The sequence below is a fragment of the Megalopta genalis genome, chromosome 2 (assembly GCF_051020955.1).
Source record: "Megalopta genalis isolate 19385.01 chromosome 2, iyMegGena1_principal, whole genome shotgun sequence".
In the NCBI taxonomy this organism is placed as follows: domain Eukaryota; kingdom Metazoa; phylum Arthropoda; class Insecta; order Hymenoptera; family Halictidae; genus Megalopta; species Megalopta genalis.
The window spans coordinates 5651746-5675401 of NC_135014.1; the positions used below are offsets into that span (position 1 = coordinate 5651746).

Sequence of the window (23656 nt, forward strand, 5' to 3'; positions counted from 1 at the left end):
TTTAATGTTTATACGAAATTATTTATACTGAGAAAAATATCAGTATCCTGAGATAACAAATACAAGTAAATCCCCTCGAAAGTTAGCATCCATATTTTGAAATGTGTTAAAACGCAAACCCTTAAATATATCGACTTCAAAACAAAGTAACTTATGCCACTTTCAAAATAAACGGCTCAAATGTATCTCTGCGTAATATTTACGTATGAATAATAGTAAATTAAAAAAGTCAGTGACCCGTCATCTTGACGGGAGTCCGTAAACATAGTCTTAATATCTAAGTCACTAATATCCGTCATAAACACACAAATCCGTCGTCCACACAGAGGACATCTCCGATCACCCTTTTTATACAGATTAATCAGAAACTCGAAGCTAATAAACTTCAAGGATTCTTCTCAACGCCACCAATTTTATGCACGGCTCGCTAATCGAATACGACTCTCTCTCTCTCTCTATATATATATATATATATGTATATATCTGTTCGGAATCACGGAGGATATTCATGGCTGGTATAATTAAACCGCGGCGCGTTTTCACACTGTCACATTTATTCAAGCACTTCCCGATCAAAAAATGAACCGACCGCGGCCGGTTCCCCTCGGGACCGGTTCCCGATGGCCACCGGTGCGCCCACCGGCGCGCCCACGAATATCTCTCAGCTATTAATCTGCCAGCTAACGAATGAATAGTAAATACAAGGTTCGGGACTCTCGCAGCGTTTTCTAACATTTGTCTGTTCCGCGTCGCGAGTCGAACAAGGGGGAATAGCCTGTAGCGATCACCGGTGGGGGCACGGAAAGGGAGTATGAAAAGTGCTCGGAGAATGCTTTAAGCTGCCGCCGGAGGGTGGCGAAATCGCACGAATCGTACCGAGCCGAGCCGAAAGCTCGGTCACCCCTGTCAGTAGGCCTGCCGCAACGCAGCAGTGAGCGCGCCTTCTGCTCTGCGCAGAGACTTTACGCTTTTCCCGACTGCAGCACGGCGGATTTTCAAGCAACAATCACTGCCGGGAACCGTTCCTAACGTTGTGTTCAATCGCGGGAAAAACGCGCACGGTCGACTGCTCGCCGATTATTTCTCCTCGATCGTGCAGCATCGATGGACATCGACCGTTCGTCGTCGTGACCCTTCGCCAATGACAAGAACTTGCTTGTAATCACAGTGAACTTAAGACCAGAATCGTCGTCGTCCGATACAAATTTCTTCGCAACATACGGAAACAGTGCGAGTCGAAGTTTCCTGTCAACAGTGCGTTCAGACGCCTTCGGGCGAAGAAGCTCGGAGATCGCTGAATGAAAATTCGCCGAGATTCGACGCCTTTGCACGGGAACAGGTACACCCGGATGCGATCTTCCCGGCGGTGAGGCCGCGAGCGGCGAGAGCTGGTTTGCTCTTGTTCAGGGGCCAATTTTGCGCCCCCCGTGACAATCGAGTAAGCGCGGGGATTGGCAGTTTCGCACGCGGCGTAGGATGCGCTCGATAGATTATGACACCGTGAAACGGCTCTGACGACAGTCGACACGCCTCCTCTCGCGATACCATCTGATGGGCCCTAATGACGCCGCTTCGGCGTTATCATCGTCAGCATCGCCGGGGACGACGTCTATTTCCATCGTTCGACTGTATCGTCCCACGCGCCGCGGCAGCGGCCAGTTCTGAAAAAGACCGGCGTTACGTCATTATCGGCGAACGATGACAGGAACGCCTCGCGGTGATCTCGCTCTCGCTTTCACTCCCTCTCTCTCTCTCCTCTCTGTCTCTCTGTGAAGTGTAGCCGCGTATGAAGCTGTCGTTAATGGACCGTGGACGACGGAATATACGATTAGCCCGTCGAGCAGTGCCATTAATAACGCCGAAGACGCTCCATAAAGATCGCGCGCGATCGCGTCGATGGGGGAGTGACGGTTGTTTAATAAAAAAAGAAAACAGAGGAGACATCGCCGCACTGCCGTTCAGATGTCCCGTGAATGAACTCCGCTCTCGTTTCACGGTTACGATAGCCACCCGCGCCCAATTAGCCGTCGGCCCCAGCGAGAATAGTCGCGAGACGATGGACAAGTTTGCGGAGCGGTCGCGCGGGGACACAGAACTCGCGGTGTGAAATTATCGTGGCGGAGCAAGAGTGTACAACTGTGAAGTTTCGTGTCGCCGCGACTTGGACCTCGGCGTCGGAAGCCCGGAGTCCCGAGAGGCGGAGGGATCGCTCGCGAGAACGCAGTCCCGAGCCAACGTCGGATTCATTGAAACTTATCAGCTGTCTCGACCTACTTGCTATTCGCCGGCTAAGGAGGACGATGCTCGAACCCGGCGAACGGGCAGCTGCCAGCTTAAAAGGATTCGCCAGTTTGCCAGCGTACAATCGCAGGATGAAGGGGGTGCTTCTGCTGATGAGCATGATGGTTCGATTTGTAGCGGCGCAGCCTTTCCTCGACAACGTCGACGGGCCAAGTAAGTGATCGAAACTTCTCTGTAACTCTCTCTTTCTCTCTCTCTTTCTCTTTCTTTCTCTCTCTTTCTCTCTTTCTCTCTCTCTCTCTCTCTCTCCTCGCTCGGCTGTGCTTTCGCGGACGCTTAATTAAGCCGTAGGAGCGATTGTCCCCGGGATTAAGAGGCCTCGGGACGCGAGTCTTTCCCCGAATTATCGTTCGTTGCGAACAAGTCCTGTTCTCCCGTCGTTATTCGCCGTTCTCGCTTACTACATATCTGTCCGGGAGGTTTCCGCCAGCGCCGGAGCTTGCGTTGCCTGTCAAAACGTTCACGGTGAACGCTCGGCGCCGCGAACGCAGCAATTACGCCACCAATTAATGGGGAAATACGGGCCGACGCGGCGTCAGTTATTCATAAAGACGCTGTCGACAGCTTCATAAACGTTGTAAAGCGTTTGCGGCACACGATGAAGCCACTGTGGACGGCAGCACGGCGCTGCGTTAGCAGAAAAAGGCGGTGTTACCGTCGATTATGCGATAGGTTTGCGCGGATGCTACCGAGAATTCGGCTGTCAATAGTTGTTTCGCGGGCAGCATAGGCCCGGCGTTTCCGTGCTCGACGACATCGGGCCGGACCGCGCGGCGGTCCGTTTATTTAATCGATGTATTATGCAAATTGACATAACGGCTCCACTTCGGATGCAGTAATCGACCACCGTCTCTCGACTGATTCACAATGGGACAATGTATACGGTGAATAATTGGCAGTGGCGGCCTGCTGCTGCTGCTGCTTCGAAATCAAAGCTACCGAACTTCCTCCTCGCCGACGCGAAATGATGAACGGCCACGAGGTTTTGAAGATATCTGTTTGTATGGCCGACCAGCGTCTACTCCATCTCTGCTGTCTAAACAGACGGGTTCGACAGCCAGTTTCCCTCGGTCCGCGGGTTTCGCCGTTGCCGAGAGAAACTTTGCTGTTGTTTTCGGTATCGTTGTTCTTATTGCCGGGCTAATTGCCTTCTACAAGTTTTGGCAGACGCTCGGAGCGATCTTCAAGTTCTCGATACTCGAAACATTGATGAGTGTAATTAAATGTATTGAAAAACACAACGGCGCCTCCTGGAAACATCGCTTTCAAGCACTCTCTTCAAGCTCAGAATCACCATAAATATGGTAATAGATAATGAGCTGTGATAGAGAGATGATAAGCAAATGCTTATCATAGCAGGCGCTGTGAATCGAAAATTTAGCACCGTTTCAGCTGATCCGTATTTGAAATTCAAATGCTTTTTGTAGCTGTTACAAACAGGGACAATTTTCTTATGTATTTTCTGTAGCATATAGTTAGCTGAGATGCAGCATTGGTCTATTTTTATAATGAAGTTTAAAGTGAAAGTTAGATGCGATTATTTGCGACTTTACAAATTATCGCTGCTTACCCTTGTGAAAACATTGTTGAAAATCTATGAAGAATATATGAGCCGTTTATTTTGAAAGTGGCATAAGTCACTTTGTTTTTAAGTCGATATATGTAAGGGTTTGCGTTTTAACACGTTTAAAAATATGGATGCTAACTTTCGAGAAGATTTACTTGTATTTGTTATCTCAGGATACTGATATTTTTCTCAGTATAAATAATTTCATATAAACATTAAAAAATCACCACTTTTCATTACGGTAAAGTGACTTATGCCACTTTCAAAATAAACGGCTCATATGTCTATATATCAATATGATGAATATATATCTATGATATATATTTTGCTATATATTTTTACATGTATGTGTACCTTAAGTTGTGACTTAGACGAACTGGCATGATTTATCCGAATTTTCTAAACAATTATAACAAATCTACAAGTTTTATTAACATAAGCACCAATTCGAAGTTCCACTGTTTAACAAAATTAATTGATAATAAAATTTAACAAAATTAAGCGGCAGGTATTGTGGAATTTTTTGGAATGGGAACCAACTTGAATTGCTCTAATGCAGCGTGGAGAAAACGAAAACGGAAGAAGAAGATGAAACCAAGATCAACGTGAAAAGCACTTAAAACGTGAAAAACATCGAAAGATTAAAATATATCGTAATGGAAAAGTTTTATACCGCCTGCATAATGTCTTAAAAAAGAAATACAGTAAGATTGTGAATTGAAGCCGTGATTACATTGCTTTTTGACAGCATGTCTCAAATATTAACTATTAGATTTACGGAGCACAAAAAACAGCTGTTTTATATTAGTTTATAAAAGTAACAATAGGACATTTATTCCGACTTTTAACACTTGTTGTTATTATAACATTTGCTGTAAGTAACATATAAAATTAATAAATAACTGTATCTTTACGATATGATTAATTGAAAATTGAAACAATTGGTGCCCCGTCATTTTGACGGGTTCCGTAAATCTAGCGTTAATCGAAATAGTAGATCATTAAACGGCACGAATTTAGAATCATTTAAGATTCAAAAAGTACGGAGATCTTGCAATACTTCGTCATGAATCTTGCATACACATCGGTACTGTCGAAGGTTATTAGGTATTTTGAGATCGAAAACACAGCTGAATTTACATCGAATGACAAAACGACGAGCATCGTGACCAATTTAATTATTCGATAAAATTAAACATATAAAATGCTTTCACGCACTGTATTTAATAAACGCCACGATTAATTCATTTCTCGTTGATTGGTGTTGGATTTGCCTACATGCCTACCCATTCGAGTTATGGCAACGTGAATTTCGCGGAAAATTAACGTAACGTAGAATAATTTCGCGACGATTGAATTCTGGCGATTACTATGGCTTTGTTTCAAGCGAATGTGCTCCCAAGTAAATATGACTCAGGTATTGTACCCATCAGTGTGCGCTAGTATTCCGCAAATGGTTCCCAATTTCATCATTTCCAAAGGGTATAAACGTATCGTATTGTTCCTGCGAAATAACTGATTACACGTAATCCTTTTGACGTTTAACGCAACAGAATCCAATTTCACGGAGCGGAAAAGGTTATTGGGCACAGCGGAGGATGCATGCGTTCTTTTCTTATCGCGAAAACGAAGAATGATCCGGCGAAACACGTTGAGAAAACGTTAATCGAACAACAGTGCAACAAATATGGAACGTTGTTTCGATTTTGAACGGTTGATGCGAGCGAACCAGAACGAATCAGAAATATGTGCCGTTTATTTTGAAAGTGGCAGAAGTCACTTTGTTTTTAAGTCGATATGTTTAAGGGTTTGCGTTTTAACACGTTTAAAAATATGGATGCTAACTTTCGAGAAGATTTGCTTGTATTTGTTATCTGAGGATACTGATATTTTTCTCAGTATAAATAATTTCGTATAAATATAAAAAAATCACCACTTTTCATTACGGTAAAGTGACTTAAGCCACTTTCAACATAAATAGTTTACAAAAATGACTGACATATATTAATTTTGTCCAACGTATTTTACTGAAGTGATGATTTGAAAGGACAGTGATTTACTAAAATTGTTGAATAAATTACATATATAATAATAATTTATACCATGAACATATTTAATATAAAGGTTTGATTTAAGTATCTTTTATTTTAATATTCATAAAATACAAAAATAATTTGTACATTTTGAAACATAAGTATAAGTAATTTATATGAAAATACATCGGTTCAATTTAATTTTCGTCATCGATAGGAGTGATTAAGTCCTCGAAGATCGTGTTTTGTTTCAAATTTTTCAAATAACTGTGGTATATTGGGGGTATATAATTAAGCAAGTCCATCGTGTCTTTGTATTTTGCTGAAGAAACAGGACGAGATCCAGCGTATAACGGATCCATTTCTATTTGTGAACAACGCCTAGGTCTTCCACTTTTTGGTGACAAATCCATAGTTAGAAATTCATCTTTTTCGTCTAAAGTTAGTTTATAAAACATTTTATAGCCATCTGCCGGTGGGTCTGGAGAGGTAGCCGCCACATCACTATAATATAATTTACAAAACTGCACTATTCTCTTTCGCACTTATAAAAATAAGTCGAGTGATCACAAGTTTTTTAAAAATACTGAAAATAATTCAAAACAATACTTATTACACGTTTCTATTTCTTTTACACTAATCCCCGCAATTAATTTCCTGAGTACAGCGACTTACGTCACTTTCAAAGTAAACATGTTTGTTATACCGTTAAATAGCAAAACTTCTCTCGAACAAATCTCAATAGTTCTCAACTTATTGATTGCAAATTTTTTTGAAATGAAAAGATATCGTTCAATTGTAATTAGTGTTACCATTAACTCGATTTTTTTGAAAAAGTCTCTTATGCCACTTTCAAAATAAACGGCTCATATACGGCTCTAATATTTTAGTTAGTAAAAATTTTCTGGCTGAGCGGTAACGAATGGGCAAGCTTTAATACACATTTTTCATAAAAATATAATTTTTCAGAAGCTTTAATCAGATCAGTCGTTCAAAAATCCCAGCGCGCCACATTTATATTAATGAAACAAATTAGACTTCGGCGAGTTTTGAAACAATTCCACCGCACGAAAATCAAACTCCGCCGCCGGACACTTTGAAAATCACGTTTAACGCACTCGGAGCCGAATTTTTTCACCGCCGGCCGCGCGGAAATACTGCACCACCTGTTTTGTAATATTCCGCGCGACTCGGTTATTATTCTGCTCGAAAGATAGCATGCGCAAGAAAAATACTGCTATTTTTTCGCCACTTTTTGTCACACAAATCAGCACGCTATTTTCTATTATTTTCTTGCCCATATGGATTCGCTGTTACTTTATTTCCTCGTTCGAAAAACAAGCGTCTTCGCGATTCGCACGACTCCGGCCGTTCTTTTAATTAGAGACAATATATATTTTGTTGTTTTTAACCCTTTGCACTCGAGTGGTGACTCTGACGCACCACTAAAATTGTTACACTGTGTGCCAAAAGATTGTTAAAAGTCTAATTGTTGTATGAGTCACAAGACTCAATTTCATATGCATGAAATGAACTTTATTATATAAAATGGAAACACTATAAGTCAGAAAAGTTAATTTAGATTTACAATTAAAACAATTAAAATGGCTTCGAGTGCAAAGGGTTAAACATATAGCAATTTTTGAACATCAAAATATATTGTTTTATAATTTCACGTGTTATCGAAAGCATACGCTTTAAGGAAATACAAAAAATAAGAATATTGATTTTATCAATACTCCATTGACCTGCGACCTTTTTTAATGGCAACTCGAACGCATTTATTCGTAAGGTAATAACTTTAAATAGAATATAAAACGTCACAACGTTGGAGATAATTACTATATTGAATACTTAATCTACCGAGCACTATGGATGGCTAACATTTGTTACGTTATAACGATGACAAGTTTGAATTTATTTAGACTTTCCGCCATTTTCGTTATAATGTATGCTTGGATTGAGAACTTTATTCAACGATTTTGCTGTAATGGAGACTTTAATATTTCAAAAACTTTGGAACTCATTTATGCAGAATAATGAGACAGATCCGTGATGAAGATTTCGAACAGGATTTACAAAATTTGAACGTTATTAAATTCTTTTAGATCGAAATCAAATGTTGTTTCTCTGTTATCAATATTCGAACATTAACATAAAGGTATGCATGATCATTAACTACCAAGGAAATAATTGAAAACTATCAATACTCCCATAAATATTCACCGCAAGAAATCGAATTTTTCAAATAATTAATAGAAATTTAAACAGATGAAATACTACTCCGAATAATTATTTCCAGCACATCTTAAGAAAATACTATTATTCATAATATATTACATAAATAATTATTTTCAATGCATGTACTTGCCTCCATGACGTCAAAGAAATCTGGAAATATTATTTCATACAAACTAATAAAATATTATAATAGCTAGAACAAAATATATATATTTATATGATATATTTATGATATATTTATATAATAGCTTAAAACAAAAATTTAAACAATACTATTTGCTCTGTAAGCAAACTTGGGTAAACATATTTGAGAAAATATTGGAGATGGTTGATGAAATAATATTTCTATATATTATATTATATATATTATTGTAATATAATTATATAATTATATAATTATATATATTATTATTATTATTATTGTATATATGTAATTATATAATTATATTACAACAATATATATAATATAATATATAGAAATATTATTTCATCAACCATCTCCAATATTTTCTCAAATATGTTTACCCAAGTTTGCTTACAGAGCAAATAGTATTGTTTAAATTTTTGTTCTAGGCTCAGAGAAAGAAAGAAAGTTAAGAAATACATTTTCTTCAATCACTTAAAAAATATTTTAATCATTGCCTAGTAAAAAGGTGTCTCCGAAATCTCGGAAGACTTTTAAAATCGTTCCGCCGAATTTTATCTCGTGGCTCGCTGTATGCGAACTTTCGCGGATGGTCGTGGCCGCGCATGCCGTCCCTTCCAAATTGGGGCCGAAATTTCTCTGTGCGCAGAAATTCAATCGATAAGTAGAATGCGGCCGGTCCTCTCGTTCGTTGTGTAAAATGAAAAGGGACCGGCGGCCGTTAATCATGGCAACGTAAAAATTACGGTGCCGCGTGTAACACGACACGCGGTCAAGGAATTATCCGTTCTGCGGCTGTGTAATGCAACAACTGCACGCCGAAGTAGGCAGTGCATTCCTGCTCCCGTTCGACTGCACCCGGCGATATTGCAATAAATTCGCGGTATTACGGTGACGCGGGGGCTTTTTCGAGAACGCATAATCGCGCGTGTATTCGTTGTTAATACGGTCCGATCGGGCGGACGACGCCGACTGTTCGGGTCAATATATTTCTTGAAATATTCCGCGCGCCGGTTCTTTCTTTTTCGTTCGGTCCGTCGGCATCGAATAATATTGGACACGCGACGAGGAGCGTACACGGCTGCTTCTCTGCCGCTATATTTCCGCGGTAATGACGTAGCAATATTGCTTTGACGTCGCGGACGGCTTTTCTCTTTTTACGTCTAATTAGGGGAACGAGGCTAATACAATCCGCGCTATTCTTTGTGGCCCGCGGAGCAACGGCTTCGTTTTCTAATTATGTAATAACACACTTCACACCCTTTATTCCGTCTTTCATCATGCAGAAAGTTACCCTTTACCCAGCTGTGAACTTTTGTTCGACCACTTCGCCCTTAATTTTATTACACTTATTATCGCATCGAATGTTCTCTGCATCGATGTGCTGGCACCTATACACCGGAGACAAATAATTGTGGGTGATTTAATGTATTGCTTAGCAGCCATTGCAATTCATTTTGTACAATTGTAATAACGTTTTGGTGAATTTTTACCTCACCATTGATTTTATTACACTTGTTGTTACACTGTATTACATATATAATATTTAAATAGCAAAGACAAACAATTGTGGGTGATTTAATATATTGCTTAGCAGCCGTTGCAATTCATTTTGTACAATTGTAATAACGTTTTGGTGAATTTTTACCTCACCATTGATTTTATTACACTTGTTGTTACACTGTATTACATATATAATATTTAAATAGCAAAGATAAACAATTGTGGGTGATTTAATATATTGCTTAGCAGCCATTGCAATTTATTTTGCACAATTTTAATGACGTTTTGGTGAATTTTTGTTTTATCTTTCTACATGCCTCGCTATTAATTTTATTACACTTGTTGTTACATTGAATAATAGTAATAATAATAATAATAATAATAATAATAATAATAATAAAATTTAAATAGCAAAGAAAAACAATTGTGGCCGTTTTAATGTATTACTCAGTAGTCATTGCAATTTGTTTTGTACAATGTAATCAATTTTCGGTGAATTTTTCTGTTGCCATCAAAAAATGTTATTATATAAAGTATTATTTGCTATATATTTATTATATTATATATGCTGCACCAAATGTTTAAATTGAAAAGAAAAACAAAAAGGAAGCAGATTATCGAGAGCTCTTTTGAATTAATTGTCTTGAGTCAGCTTAAATTCATCAGCTATTTGTATGCCCGAGGAAATACGTTTTATGCATTTTAGAATACATTTTGCTGCGAATATGCGATTTCATTGTTCGGAAACGCAGCCGGTTCCGTTCAAAAATTGTCACGGAATCAGCGGTGCTCTTCTCCGAATGTGTGTTTTGCATAAAATTGATTTTATTTCACGGTGAAAAAAAAATTCTCTACACGCAGAGGAGAGCGACGGTTTCATGGCAGCTGAGGGCAATGACAACATTGCGTAATAATTTGAGAGACTGGAAACTTTAATTTCGAAAATTTACATTCTTTTATGCTGCCTGATATCTAACGGTATTTGGAGATTTGCATACTTGGCTATTGTTTGGCATTCCACCATTTTGAACGCCACAATTTCAATTAGACGAGTAGAAAATATCCGGCAAAAGTATACCGATATTAAAATATTTTATTAAAAGACCGGAGAGAGTACGTTTTACGTCTTTTCGCTGTAAATAAATATCTCTAGAAAAATCTCCGTCACTAAATAATAATTTTGACGAGATATCAATCCGAACAATTTATAATTCTAAAAATTATAAAAAGAACTGCAAGGCGATTTTTTTAAAAAAGATCACGTATCTCGATAACATTTTATTCGAAGCGACGGTATTAATAATACGACGACCCAATTTCGTTATTGGACGGCCAAGAATTCGTATTCCCCTCCATCGCTTTTATTTTTTCCACAAAATTGCAACGAGTTCCGATGCCATGTGCAATTTCTCTTTATTCATCTTAAAATATCCAGAATCGTTGCGGTATATGAAAATTTATTCGCCAGTTCCCTTCGCGCGTCATTTATCGGCTCTATATTAATAGAAATATATTATATTATATTATATTATATATTATATATAATTATATTATATTTTATTTATATATATTATATATAATTATATTATATATTATATCAATAATTTTATTAAATCTTGATAATCAATTACACGAGCTTCTCGAACAATTTTAATTTCACCCCGTCCCGCGCTATCTATGCGTTTACGTTTCTGTTTTCATTTTGAATGAAACGCGTCGAGTGCAAATTCTACATTCCACGGGTACTTCTTGATTCGGAATAACAGGGCAACAACAGGTACAAACCGCCGTGGAAGTAATAGCGGGAAGAGATGACGCTTCCCTCAGGACGATGTTCACACGGTCCAGACACTGGCAACAAAAATGCTTTTAATGTTCGCTCCACGGAATGGGGTTGCGTTCTTCTGAATTTTATTCTATTTTTAATTTTATTCCATCCGCGACGCAGACGTGGAAACTATATTTACACATTGGATATCATTTTTATATAAATCTCGTTGTATCCAGCTGTGCGTTACACGTGCGTAGGCGCTCGAAATTCATTGCGTTGTTGACTGATTTTCAGAATAAACCACCGTGTAACGCAATCTCGTCTTCTTCGATTTTTTATTCTCCATTATTCGTTCCCATTTGTTCAACGAAAAAATATTCTAACATCTTTTAGTAAATTCGTGACGAACGCAACGTATATTTGCAGCGCTCCTATTTGCGACCGATGCGTCCGGGCAACCATATTTCAGTGACTTTTTGTATAACTCGTTCCGTTTATGTCAACTTAGATTTCCGTGCGTTACGCGCGTATAAAATGTTTGCTGCTGAAACATGATTAAACTTTTTCATGCGGAGAAATGACGGAGTTGGTTTTTCTAACAAATAAATAACGTAACCCATATTTGTTGACATCCATAACGTGAAACCATTGTTTATCTTGGTTGTGATAAGTGGAAGCAAACAAGAATGGACATATTATACATATCGGGTATGTTTTTCTGTCCATGTTTTTAGTGTTTTCTCGTCATTGATTTCGTTATTGCGTCAATTAATGCAAAGATACGTACAGGGTGGGGTATTCGAGACAAGACACCTATCTTGAAAGAATTTGTTTGTCATTGTAGTTCATATATTATGACTTTGGACGACTTTTATTTATATGCCATTGTATTTTTCTTGAAAGGCTCTAACAGAATGCGAATAAAAAATTAGGTGATCCAATTTAAAGAAACGAGTTTGACCTTCATATATCATCTACGCTTTCACCTGTAAAAAAATGATCGATATCATATAATAAGCCCCTCGAAATCAAACAAATTTGGTTCGACACTGTTTTTTCTATCGTCGAAAATAAGCGAATTATTCGGGTGTCTCGTTTCAAATGCCCCCCACCCTGTAGAAAACACCTTTCATCCCTATTACTTGGGATGAAAAAAATAAGTTACCGAGATCTACGAGGGGCATTTTTTAAGTTTCCGTCATAGGTACAGATAAAAAAGTTAAAAAACAAGAATTTCTCTCGTCATTCCAAGTAACAGCAAAATTTAAGGAAAGCATTTTGATCATCGTCTAGTAGACTAGTCCTGCTAACACCTAAAAAAAAAAATCGAGTCACTTAGTTCAGTCTTAAAAAAGTTGCGTTTTAAAAGGTGTGCGAACACTTTTGAGGGCCACTGTACATTCGCGTTTAACTACTGCAGCAAAGTGATCACTGTATTCACTCACTTGTTATCGCTCGCATCTATTCAAACTTCTCCCAAAGTATTAGATTTGAGCTCCGTAGAGCTTCTAGATATTTTTTCGAAAAAAAAAGAAATGACAAGATTTCTCCTGCTCGAGAAATTCATGTGTGTTAAACTGATACACGCAAGGCCCTTTTCGTAACAAACATTGTCACATCTTTACGTTATTTGTTTTTTTTTATTGATAATAATAGTTACATATGAACCGTTTATTTTGAAAGTGGCATAAGTCACTTTGTTTTTAAGTCGATATATTTAAGGGTTTGCGTTTTTTAACACGTTTAAAAATATGGATGCTAACTTTCGAGAAGATTTATTTGTATTTGTTATCTCAGGATACTGATATTGTTCTCAGTATAAATAATTTCGCATAAACATTAAAAGAATCACCACTTTTCATTACGGTAAAGTGACTTATGCCACTTTCAAAATAAACGGCTCAAATGTAAAAAAAAGTCTATGAGTAAAAATTAAAGGGCTCTAAATATTCATTATTGAACATAGGTAACAGATATTACTATAGTAACTCAAATACGCAATAGAACTACGTATCTTAACACTTAAACGACCGCTCACGAGATTTCTCGTGTTTCAATGCCGAGACGAAACAATTACGTACAATTGGAAAATAAAGATATTCGGATAAGGAAGGGACAGAACCATAAATCTAGCAGCATTCGAAGGCAATTTTGCAGTAAAAATTTGACCAGAAGATGTTCAAAGCATACCACAATGTGCATACCGCGCGGTCTTAGAGTAAGCCCATGGGAAATAATATGCGATCATTTAAGTGTTAAGATGCACGGATAATTATGCACGTGGTTTCTATGTACATCGTGTCACATTATGACGAAATCAACGAACCATTTGCGTAATAAAATTTCATACACGTTCGATAACTTTCCCTGTAGCATCGGAGGAATGAAACTTTGAAGGGCACTTTCATCTTCTAAACTTGATTTATGTCAGGTGAAAGAAATACGATTTCGGCCGCGCTATAAATCTCCAAAGTACCCCACAGGTATTTTTCTGGGCAAAATACGTTCTGATCTGTTATCATGTAATAACGTCGTTAAAACTTTTTGCGAAGCAAGTTTTCGAAGAATACAACTTCTAACCATAAACCATTAGAAAAGTTCCAAGATACCAAGTGCATTTTCTCTGTAAACCGTTACAGATTTTCAATATATCTTGCATATGAGCCGTTTATGTTCAAAGTGGCATAAGTCACTTTTTCAAAAAAATCGTGTTAATGGTAACACTAGTTACACTTGAACGGTATCTTTTTATTTTTAAACATTTGCAATTTCAGGTTTACATTATTATACGTATTTGTCTGTAACCGTACTATTCAGATTAAACTTTCACAGATATCGACCATCTGAATTCATATTACATAGAAGTAATATTTTAATGAGAAATACAGTAATTCCTCCGCAATTGTTGCTCAGTTTGTGAACATAAATGGACAATTTGGGAGGAGAAGATACGATTATTCGAGTCTCGCAACTCGTTTTTTTAGTCGCCGATTGTCAATAACGATAAAAACCAGCCGCGAGTTTCGATCAATCGTTTCTCCTCTTCCCAAATTGTCCATTTTTTAATACAAGCTGAGCGACAATTGGAGAGAATTTACTGTATCTGCATACCTGTGGCAATAATCTAAGGTGTAACGATCAGGTGCTAAAAATGGTTTTGAAAGCGACAATACAGACTTCTGCAATCATGGTAGTATGTGTAAGTATAACACAACTGATAGGAGCAATCGCCAGTGTTTCCACTGTTAATGCGATCTCTTTGAAATAAGTTCAATATTACCCCTCACTTTTTCCTGCTGTCAATTTTACACTATTTTCAACTTTTATAGTATATTATTCTGTTATTGTTAAAAAAATAGATCCCAAACTTTATGACTCATTTTCTTAACATGAAGTATATGAGCCGTTTATTTTGAAAGTAGCATAAGTCACTTTACCGTAATGAAAAGTGGTGATTTTTTAATGTTTATACGAAATTATTTATGCTGAGAAAAATATCTCAGTATCCTGAGATAACAAATACAAGTAAACCTTCTCGAAAGTTAGCATCCATATTTTAAACGTGTTAAACTGCAAACCCTTTAATATATCGACTTAAAAAGCAAAGTGACTTATGCCACTTTCAAAATAAACGGCTCATTTATCGTTTCTCTCTATTATGTTATTCACCAGTGTTATTCTTTATCGAAAGGACTAACTGCGAGTGCATCGTCCGTTATAAACGCTGCATACAAGGAACTGCTGTGTAGCGCAGCATTGCTACCGAGAACAGCGTAAAACTCGTAGGAAAGTTCCACAAAAATGCGTCTGTCCTTATTATGAAATTTATAAAGATTTCCCAAGAGAAAAGCAGCAAGCCGAAAAATAACAGACTCCTGGAAAAAGAAGCGAACACGAAGGTAAAACTGTTGCAGAGATGATCTCGGAAGATGAATATTTTGCAGCAAAAGAAACGATCCCGGTTAAGAATGGCGATATGATGGTCGAAGAGGTAAAACAAAAAAAAATTAGCTTGTAATATATACCGTGAAGCAAAATTAATGCGGTGTCAGTTTTTACAATCGATCCTGATTTCTTGCACATGAGACCGACCAGAAAAATCATTTTGAAATTATTCATGTTAATAACAAATTGACAGTATTATTATTTTTTATTATATTATGTTATTATATTATTCATTATTTTATTATGTTATATATTTATTATATTTATATATTATTATTATTTTTTATTATGTTATTATATTATTCATTATTTTATTATATTATATATTTATTATATTTATTATATTTATATATTATTGTTATTATTATTATTATTATTATTATTATTATTATTATTTTTGTGCCAACTTCGCGAAAACGCAATATATACGGTCAATTTGACCATAGCAGATGGTAAACGCTGTCAGCGCGAAGGAAACGGTATGGGAAACGAAGTCAAAGGCAGGCTAAAGCGAGAAAAAAGGAAGGTCACGCTATAAATCATTCCGCGGGATTTATTAAACGGGAGATCGTGACAGAAAATATTCGATAGCTGCGCCATCGCGGAAAGGAGTTCGCGTTGGTAATAAAAAAATTCTAAACAGAAAAGCTACGGTTCCGGGTGGAAAAAAAGAACGGAAAAAAAATACGAAGTTATTCGAACGAGTTGAAACCAACGGACTGATAGGCGGCGCGAAAAAAACACGAAGCCCAGCACATTTCAGAGTTCGGCGAGGTTAACGAACGGGACAGTGGCAAACTTTTCCCGGGAACCGCCGACTGAAAATTTTCCGCTAACTACGCCCGAATTGTGACCAATGTGTCGAATCGACCAAGCACTAAGTAAGATACCAGCTGCGGATTTTTCGATCGTTGTTACGAGCAGCTGTACCGTTCTTAGCCCGAGTTCCTTTCGGCGAGTTCAAATTAGCTAACGTCTTGGCCAGAAAAACCTATTACAGTTTGCGGCTCGTTTTTATAGTTGTTGACAATCGTATAAAAACGAGCCGCAGGACTCCAATAATCGTATCTCCTCTTCCAAAAATTGTCCGTTCTTGTTGTATAATCTCGGCGTTAATTAGGGAGAATTTACTATAGTCAGCATTATTAGACGACAAATAAATACGATGGAAGCTCAGTTATTCGAAGTAATTGGAAGAACACGAGTGTTTGGATAATGTAATAGTCACTTAATTACAGTGCTGGATTATATTTTTGGTCATTTGTTGTATACGGATCTCGTTATATTCAATAATGTATAGTAAATTCTCAGCTGGGACGATAAACAAATACGGTGCAGCCTTATTTATTCGAAGTAATCGGAAGAACACGAGTGTTTGGATAATAGAACAGTTACTTAATTACAGTGCTGGATTATATTTTTGGTCATTTGTTGTATATGGATCACGTTATATTCAACAATGTATAGTAAATTCTCAGCTGGGACGATAAACAAATACGGTGGAGCCTTATTTATTCGAAGTAATTGGAAGAACACGAGTGTTTGGATAATAGAATAGTCACTTAATTACAATGCTGGATTATATTTTTGGTCATTTGTTGTATACGGATCAACCTTATATTCAACAATGTACAATAAAGTCTCCCTAATTGACGCTCAGATCGTGCACAAAAATGGACAATTTAGGAAGAGGAAGAGGAGATACGATTATTCGTGTCTTGCGGCTCGTTTTTATAGTTACCGATTTATCAACAACTATAACAACGAGCCGCAAGACTCGAATAATCGTATCTCCTGTTCCCAAATTGTCCATTTTTGTTGTACAATTTGAGCGTTAATTAGGGAGAATTTACTGTATTTTGTAACGTGTTCGGGCAATAGAGAATTCAGATATCGGAGCCATGGATAAACGAGGTTTCGCTGTATAATTTCGTAGATATCCGATGAAGTCTTCAGGAACATTCTAAGATGCTTTTTAATTAAAATCTTCTTTGATAAGCACTTGCGAACTTGCTCCAATTTTGTTGATATCTCCAGAGCGGACATTCAAAATTGAATAAAACAAGAATTTTTAGGTCAATTAAAGGCAACCTATATTTTTATTGATCGGGCAACTTCGTTCTTAATTATATTCAAATTCGATTATGCGACATCGTTCTACCTCTGAAAATTATTAAACGAGCATTCGATCGACGATAATTATGCGGGAATGATCAACGATGCACGAATTATCTGGATCTTGTGAATGTTATTTAGATTATTGACGCATCAGTGCAATTTATCTTAATTACTCTTTTATTATTATTATAATTATTGTTATATATATACATATATATAACATATATATAATATAATAAGAATAATATAATATAATATAATAATAATAATAATATATATATATATATATATATATATGCGGAAGAATTATTCTTTTATTGTTATTATTTATTATTATTATCTACAAGATAGCTTTACAATTCCTATTTTTGATCGAACAATAACATTGATGACGTTACCATTCTGTAATCATTGAATGGAGAAATCCCGGTCTTGCTGCGATGATAAAATAAATATTTAATGCGACGATGTTCGCGGCGGACATCAAACAAATTGTTAAATGTAATTAATATCTTGATCGATGACGTTTGCAAATGGAAAGTTGTCGCGTAAAAACAGAAATTAGTGAAATTACAATAAACTGTAATTACATTTCTCGCTGGAATATCGGGTGAACGACGACAAGTGTTTTATTTAATTGTCTCGAAATAACGCATTATAAAAAAAAATATAGTCAGTGAAACGCGCGCTCTAAAATTATTGTTCGAGAAAGTGGAATAATTCTTTTTGAAATAATTAGTTTATTCCCTAAAAAAGAAAAACAGCGCAAACGTTCGAAGCATTTTTATTCGCAACGAAACAAATTAATCGACATTCGTGCAGCAACGCGATCTGTTCACTTGTTTTATCGGTGCACTTTCGGTATGCATAACTTTTTTATTATGATTCGTTGGATCGGTATTCCGGTACAGATCGTGGAAAAAAACACGACCTCGCGTTCGTTTTTCCATTTATAGGTTAGTTCCTTCTCGTACAGGAAGTAAAATAAAATGTAGATTCAAGCAAGTTGCCGACGATCGATCTTCCCAATGGATACCAGCCCGGCTTAGCCAGTAATGGATTTAGATGGACTTCGGAGTACGATCCCGAGTTTCGTTGCCAATGCTTTCCATGCACCGGAAACTTTGAAAAGCAACCCGATCGTTCGCTGGCGTTTTAAAAATTGCAACGCATTAGCCGCTTCGAAATTCTTCCAGGACACATTATATTGGGTTGGCAACTAAGTAATTGCCGATCTCAGTTATAGATGTCTCTCACTCCCATTTTTATGATATCCGTAAATGTTATATTATAAAATTATTATTATTATTATGTTATATTTTATTATCCGTGAATGTTAGCAACTGGACAAATTGAATGCAGCGGTCAAGGAAAAGCGACCAGAATTGGTCAATCGTAAAGGTGTCATTTTCCAGCAGGATAATGCTAGGCCGCACGCGTCTTTGTCCACTCGGCAAAAATTGATGGATATTGGTTGGGAATTGATGTTACACCCACCATATAGCCCTGATCTCGCGCCATCGGATCACCACTTATTTCGATCCCTGGACAACTCCCTTCGTGGTAAAACTTTGAATGACGATGACACTGTAAAATCTCACTTAACTCAGTTTTTGGCCGAAAAGGATCAGACTTTCTACGAGCGTGGAATTTTCAAGTTGTCAGAGAGACGGCAAAAGGTCATCGAGCAAAATGGAACATACATTACAGATTCAACTTCATTCCAAGTAAAAAAAATTTTTTATTTCATTGAACAAATCGGCAGTTACTTAGTTGCTAACCCAATATTATATTGCCAAATATGTTCAAGCCGAAGCAGGAGGTTAAATTAGAAAAAGAAAAAAACAAGTAATTTGTGTTTGTGTTATATTTCACACGGAATATGCAAGCTAGACGAATGCGTTATTGGCGTCATGTTTAGTAACCATAAATTAGGCGTCTTCTTGATTTTATATATCAATTTTACCATCATTTCTTTACATTTATTTGTGATTAACAACAAATGTCCATAATTTACATTTATTTCTAATTGAATTGAAATGTTTCATGAAAATGATACCTGACGATACCCCAGGAATACACCCTTTCGTGTCGTCTTTCACTAATAAATAATTGATAGCAATCGTCGGTTGAGTGACAGAAATTGAAGTTATATGAAAAGCGTAGTTCTGTCATTATGATTTCATCAGCAAATACAACCTTATTCATCCCCATATGAGCCGTTTGTTTTGAAAGTGGCATAAGTCACTTTTTCAAAAAAATCGAGTTAATGGCAACACTAATTACAATTGAACGGTATCTTTTCATTAAAAAAAAAAAGTGACTTATGCCACTTTCAAAATAGACGGCTCATATATCCTCAGAAACGGTTCCACCAACGATCTCCAGGTTTTTCATTTATTTTTAATACCGACTCGAACAATTTGGATCCATTCATGCTCCCCGAGAGAAATTCATGAATTCGATTCCATTCGGCGTTGGTTCGTCAAGGTTTCAATGCGGCCAGAAAATTCGCGGTTTTTTCGAAATCGACTCTCATTGATCATCAGCTCGGAAAAAAAGTGAGTGATCGGGCTTGTGCGGCCGCGTGTTAAAGTGTTTGGTAAACAGGAAGTCGAAGAAACAACTCGCCCCTTTGAACGGCACCACCGTGGACCGTTTTCTCTTTTTCAGGATGGAAATTTCAGAACGCGTAATGCACGAGTTCGTGAAAGCACCGTAACACTGTGTGCGCACACCGATTTTTGCTGCCCTCTGATGTTTGACGCCCGCGCCTCACCCCCCTCGCCCGAATTGCAGATTACCGGATGGATCGCGTAGCATGTTTATCGCGAGGCTATAATACTGACCACAGTGAAGAGAGTAAAGAGATTTGCATATAAAACAAGCAATTTACTCTGTATCGATGGGTTAGGGGCGGTGTGATATAGGTCGGCCAGGTGGTCGGGGGAGTTATTACTCCTGTTTTAAAGGATAATGGAATAAAACGGTCGCCTTGTGTCCGTTTTACATTGTTATACCGGTTATCGGGAATTTGCTTTGATTATATGGTGGAAACGCACGGCAATTGCGACGCCGCTATAGCGTATAATGGATGGACGCGAGGTCGGTGACTTGTCGCTTTTGATATTTAATTCCGGTGAAATTCGGACCGGCTATCTTGCCATGATAATCCCCATTTCCAACGGCGGCGGTCGTTTGTTCCGCGTTGCCGCCGGCTAAAAGTATGGTCAATCCGCACGGATTTAGTACATATTTGTCCGGCATTATGAGTGATAAACAATTTGTGGCGTCGCTTGTTTATCTGTCGTTGGCGGCCACCGAATACGATGTTTGCTCGCGAACCAAACAACTGACTTGTCAGGCCGGGTTTCACTCGTTCCCTCAAATCGCAAGTGTGTAAACGTATATTTGTCGATACTGGGTTGGCAACCAAGTTGCCGCCGTTTTTTTTAAAATTCTTTATAAGTCTATTTTTCAATAAAAATTAACCCTTAGCACTCCGAACCATTCTGGACGTTGGCTACCAGCTACTCAGCGCCACTTTTCGGCAGAAACGGGCATTTACAGACCCTCGTATTATTTAGTATGGTTTTGGAACTAACGAACATATTATAATGATATTGGACTTATATGAATTGGCTGAAATCGAGTAATTTGCAAGAAAATCAATATTTTATTTTTTATAATTTTGTTATTGTTTGTTTTATAATTTTGTTTTGTTGTTGTAATCGCTATCTATGCGAACTCTTTCTCTCGTCGCCTTGTTGTTTCGACGATATCGCTATCACTGCTATCAAAACGATAGACTAACTGTAGAAGAAAACCTTCTACAGTTAGTCTTTCTAACACATCTGTATAAACGTCTATCTGGAGCACATCTTCACTACTACTTGTGTCATGAGACTCATTCGTTTTTTAACGTTTTGCCATTGTTCTAATAAAAAATATGAATAAATACATAGGTTGAAAATTTCTAATTGTTATTACTAACTCACAAGATGATATTTACCAAAAAAGCTTTTACCAAACAATTTATTTACCAAGAGAAGAATCACTTTTCCGATTTTCTCACTCGTTAGATCTATCTATACCGCTCGACGCTTCAAACCAGACTGAGTTCAGCTTTGAAAATCTTTTCCTCCAGATTTTATGATTATAAATCTCACGATACAGTGCGTGCTATGTTCGTATACCGACCTTTCTTCTACAAACTTGCCTTATCGCTCTTTTCAAATGGCGCCTTCGAAGTGCTCGGACCGTCGTGAGCACGCCTCTCACGTTCTCAAAGGGTTAACGACTAATTAATCAGTAATGTATTCTTCCTTGTTGTTTACAACTTCTTCCCAATGGTCGACAAGATTTTCGATACCTCGTTGGTAGAAATCACTCGGTTTCTACTCGAAAAATTCATTCAACCAAGCTCGTTGATTTTTGTTGTTGTCACTTAAAGCACGCGGAACTCATGCTTCACACTAATGAACGCGTTCCGTTTTCTCTGCCAGTTCCCTTGTCGTTTGACGCGAATTTTCGTGCGAAAGTTGGTTTAATCGCTTTTCACAGAGTCAGTTTTCATGCAAAATACAGATTTTTTTTTGTATGACTTACAGGAACAGACGCTAAATTTTCGTTGTATATGTATCGTGTTTTAATTGTTCTACTGTTACAATTTTCGTCGCAATTGCGTGAGACATTTTTTAACATTGTCGTTATAGGCTCAGATAAAAAAAGTTAGAGAACGAGGGTTTTTAATTGTTTCTTTTCGTTCTAAGTAATAGCAAAATTAAGAAAAAATTTAGTTCAGTTCTGAAGAAATTATTGCATTTTAAAAGGTGCACGAACACTTTCGTGGGCCACCGTCTAAGAAATAGGATCAATGATGTGCTCGAATTATCGAATTCCTCCTGATGAAAATTATTCTAGCGGCATTTCTAATTTCTATCCACTGTGTCATGTTCCTTTGGCAACAAAAGTAGAACGTATCGCGTGTCCAATATTTCCTCTTCGTTTTCCAGCATACCCACAACAAACCGTAAAACCGGGTTTTGCTCGGTCTTAATCTGCTTTCTTCTTATCCTTATACTACTCCCACGGAAAACAATCGAAAGCCTGACTCGACGACGACGACGACGACGACGACGACGACGACGACGACGAAGATGAGACGCCGTCTCCTTAAATCTAGTCCGTTTCGTTTTAAAATCCAATTCGTCTCGAGATAAAGTATTCATCTTCAACTTCTGTGAATTCCGGCATGTTCTTTGCTTCAATTTCATTCTCCCGTGAACAACTTAATTTAACGTTTCTATTCACCGCAGCGCAATGTCATATTAATCTTAATAATCCTCGGCGAGGGTAACAATCGTCGAATGATGCGACAATCGTCCGGGCCCGCTCCTCAATCCTAACACTGTCGGATAAGACAAATGAAACATTCATGAGCGAGAGTATTGCCGACCTCTCTCTTCTCATTTAGAATATTTCGCATTGTGTGTTTCCCTATAATAAGCATTTGTAATTTATATTTCTATATCGGACTGCGGATCTTTGTGCAAGCTCAACATTTCTCGAGCTCAATGGAAGTTCATTTCTTTCTTCGTTAGTTCTAACGAGTTGAGACGAACGTAAAGGTATTATTAAATTGTTCTGAAATTTTCACGGTTACTATTGTTTACTATTTTATTAGACTCATTTGTGATTCAGTATGTTGAAAGAGAACTTGATTCTCCTTCGACGAATTAAGAAATGGATGAACGATTTATTAACGTGTTAATTATTTTTGTAGATTGATTGTAGATAGATGGAAGGTATCGTTCATTTTATTTGTAGCCGAGATGTATAACGTTTCAATAACATGACGATTTAACAAGTAACGAGTAACAAGTAACATTAAAACAATTTTTGTAGATTCACTGTAGATTTATACAAGTATCATTCATCTTTTTTGGAGCAAAGACAAACAATGCTTATAGACTGAATTCTCAGCATCTTGCTTTTGCTCGATATTAGTTGATAGGACGTTTTATGAACGC

At 37.4% G+C, this 23656-nt stretch overlaps 1 protein-coding gene across 1 annotated transcript in view; it reads left to right on the forward strand.

The window, feature by feature from the left end:
• The first annotated feature begins 888 nt into the window (after positions 1-888).
• LOC117218325 (neural cell adhesion molecule 2) overlaps positions 889-23656 on the forward strand; it is a 106368-nt gene continuing 83600 nt past the window's right edge. Inside the window, exon 1 of the mRNA XM_033466621.2 lies at positions 889-2454. Coding sequence (XP_033322512.1) covers positions 2301-2454 — 154 coding nt within the window. The 5' untranslated portion in view covers positions 889-2300. The remainder of the gene's footprint in view (positions 2455-23656) is intronic.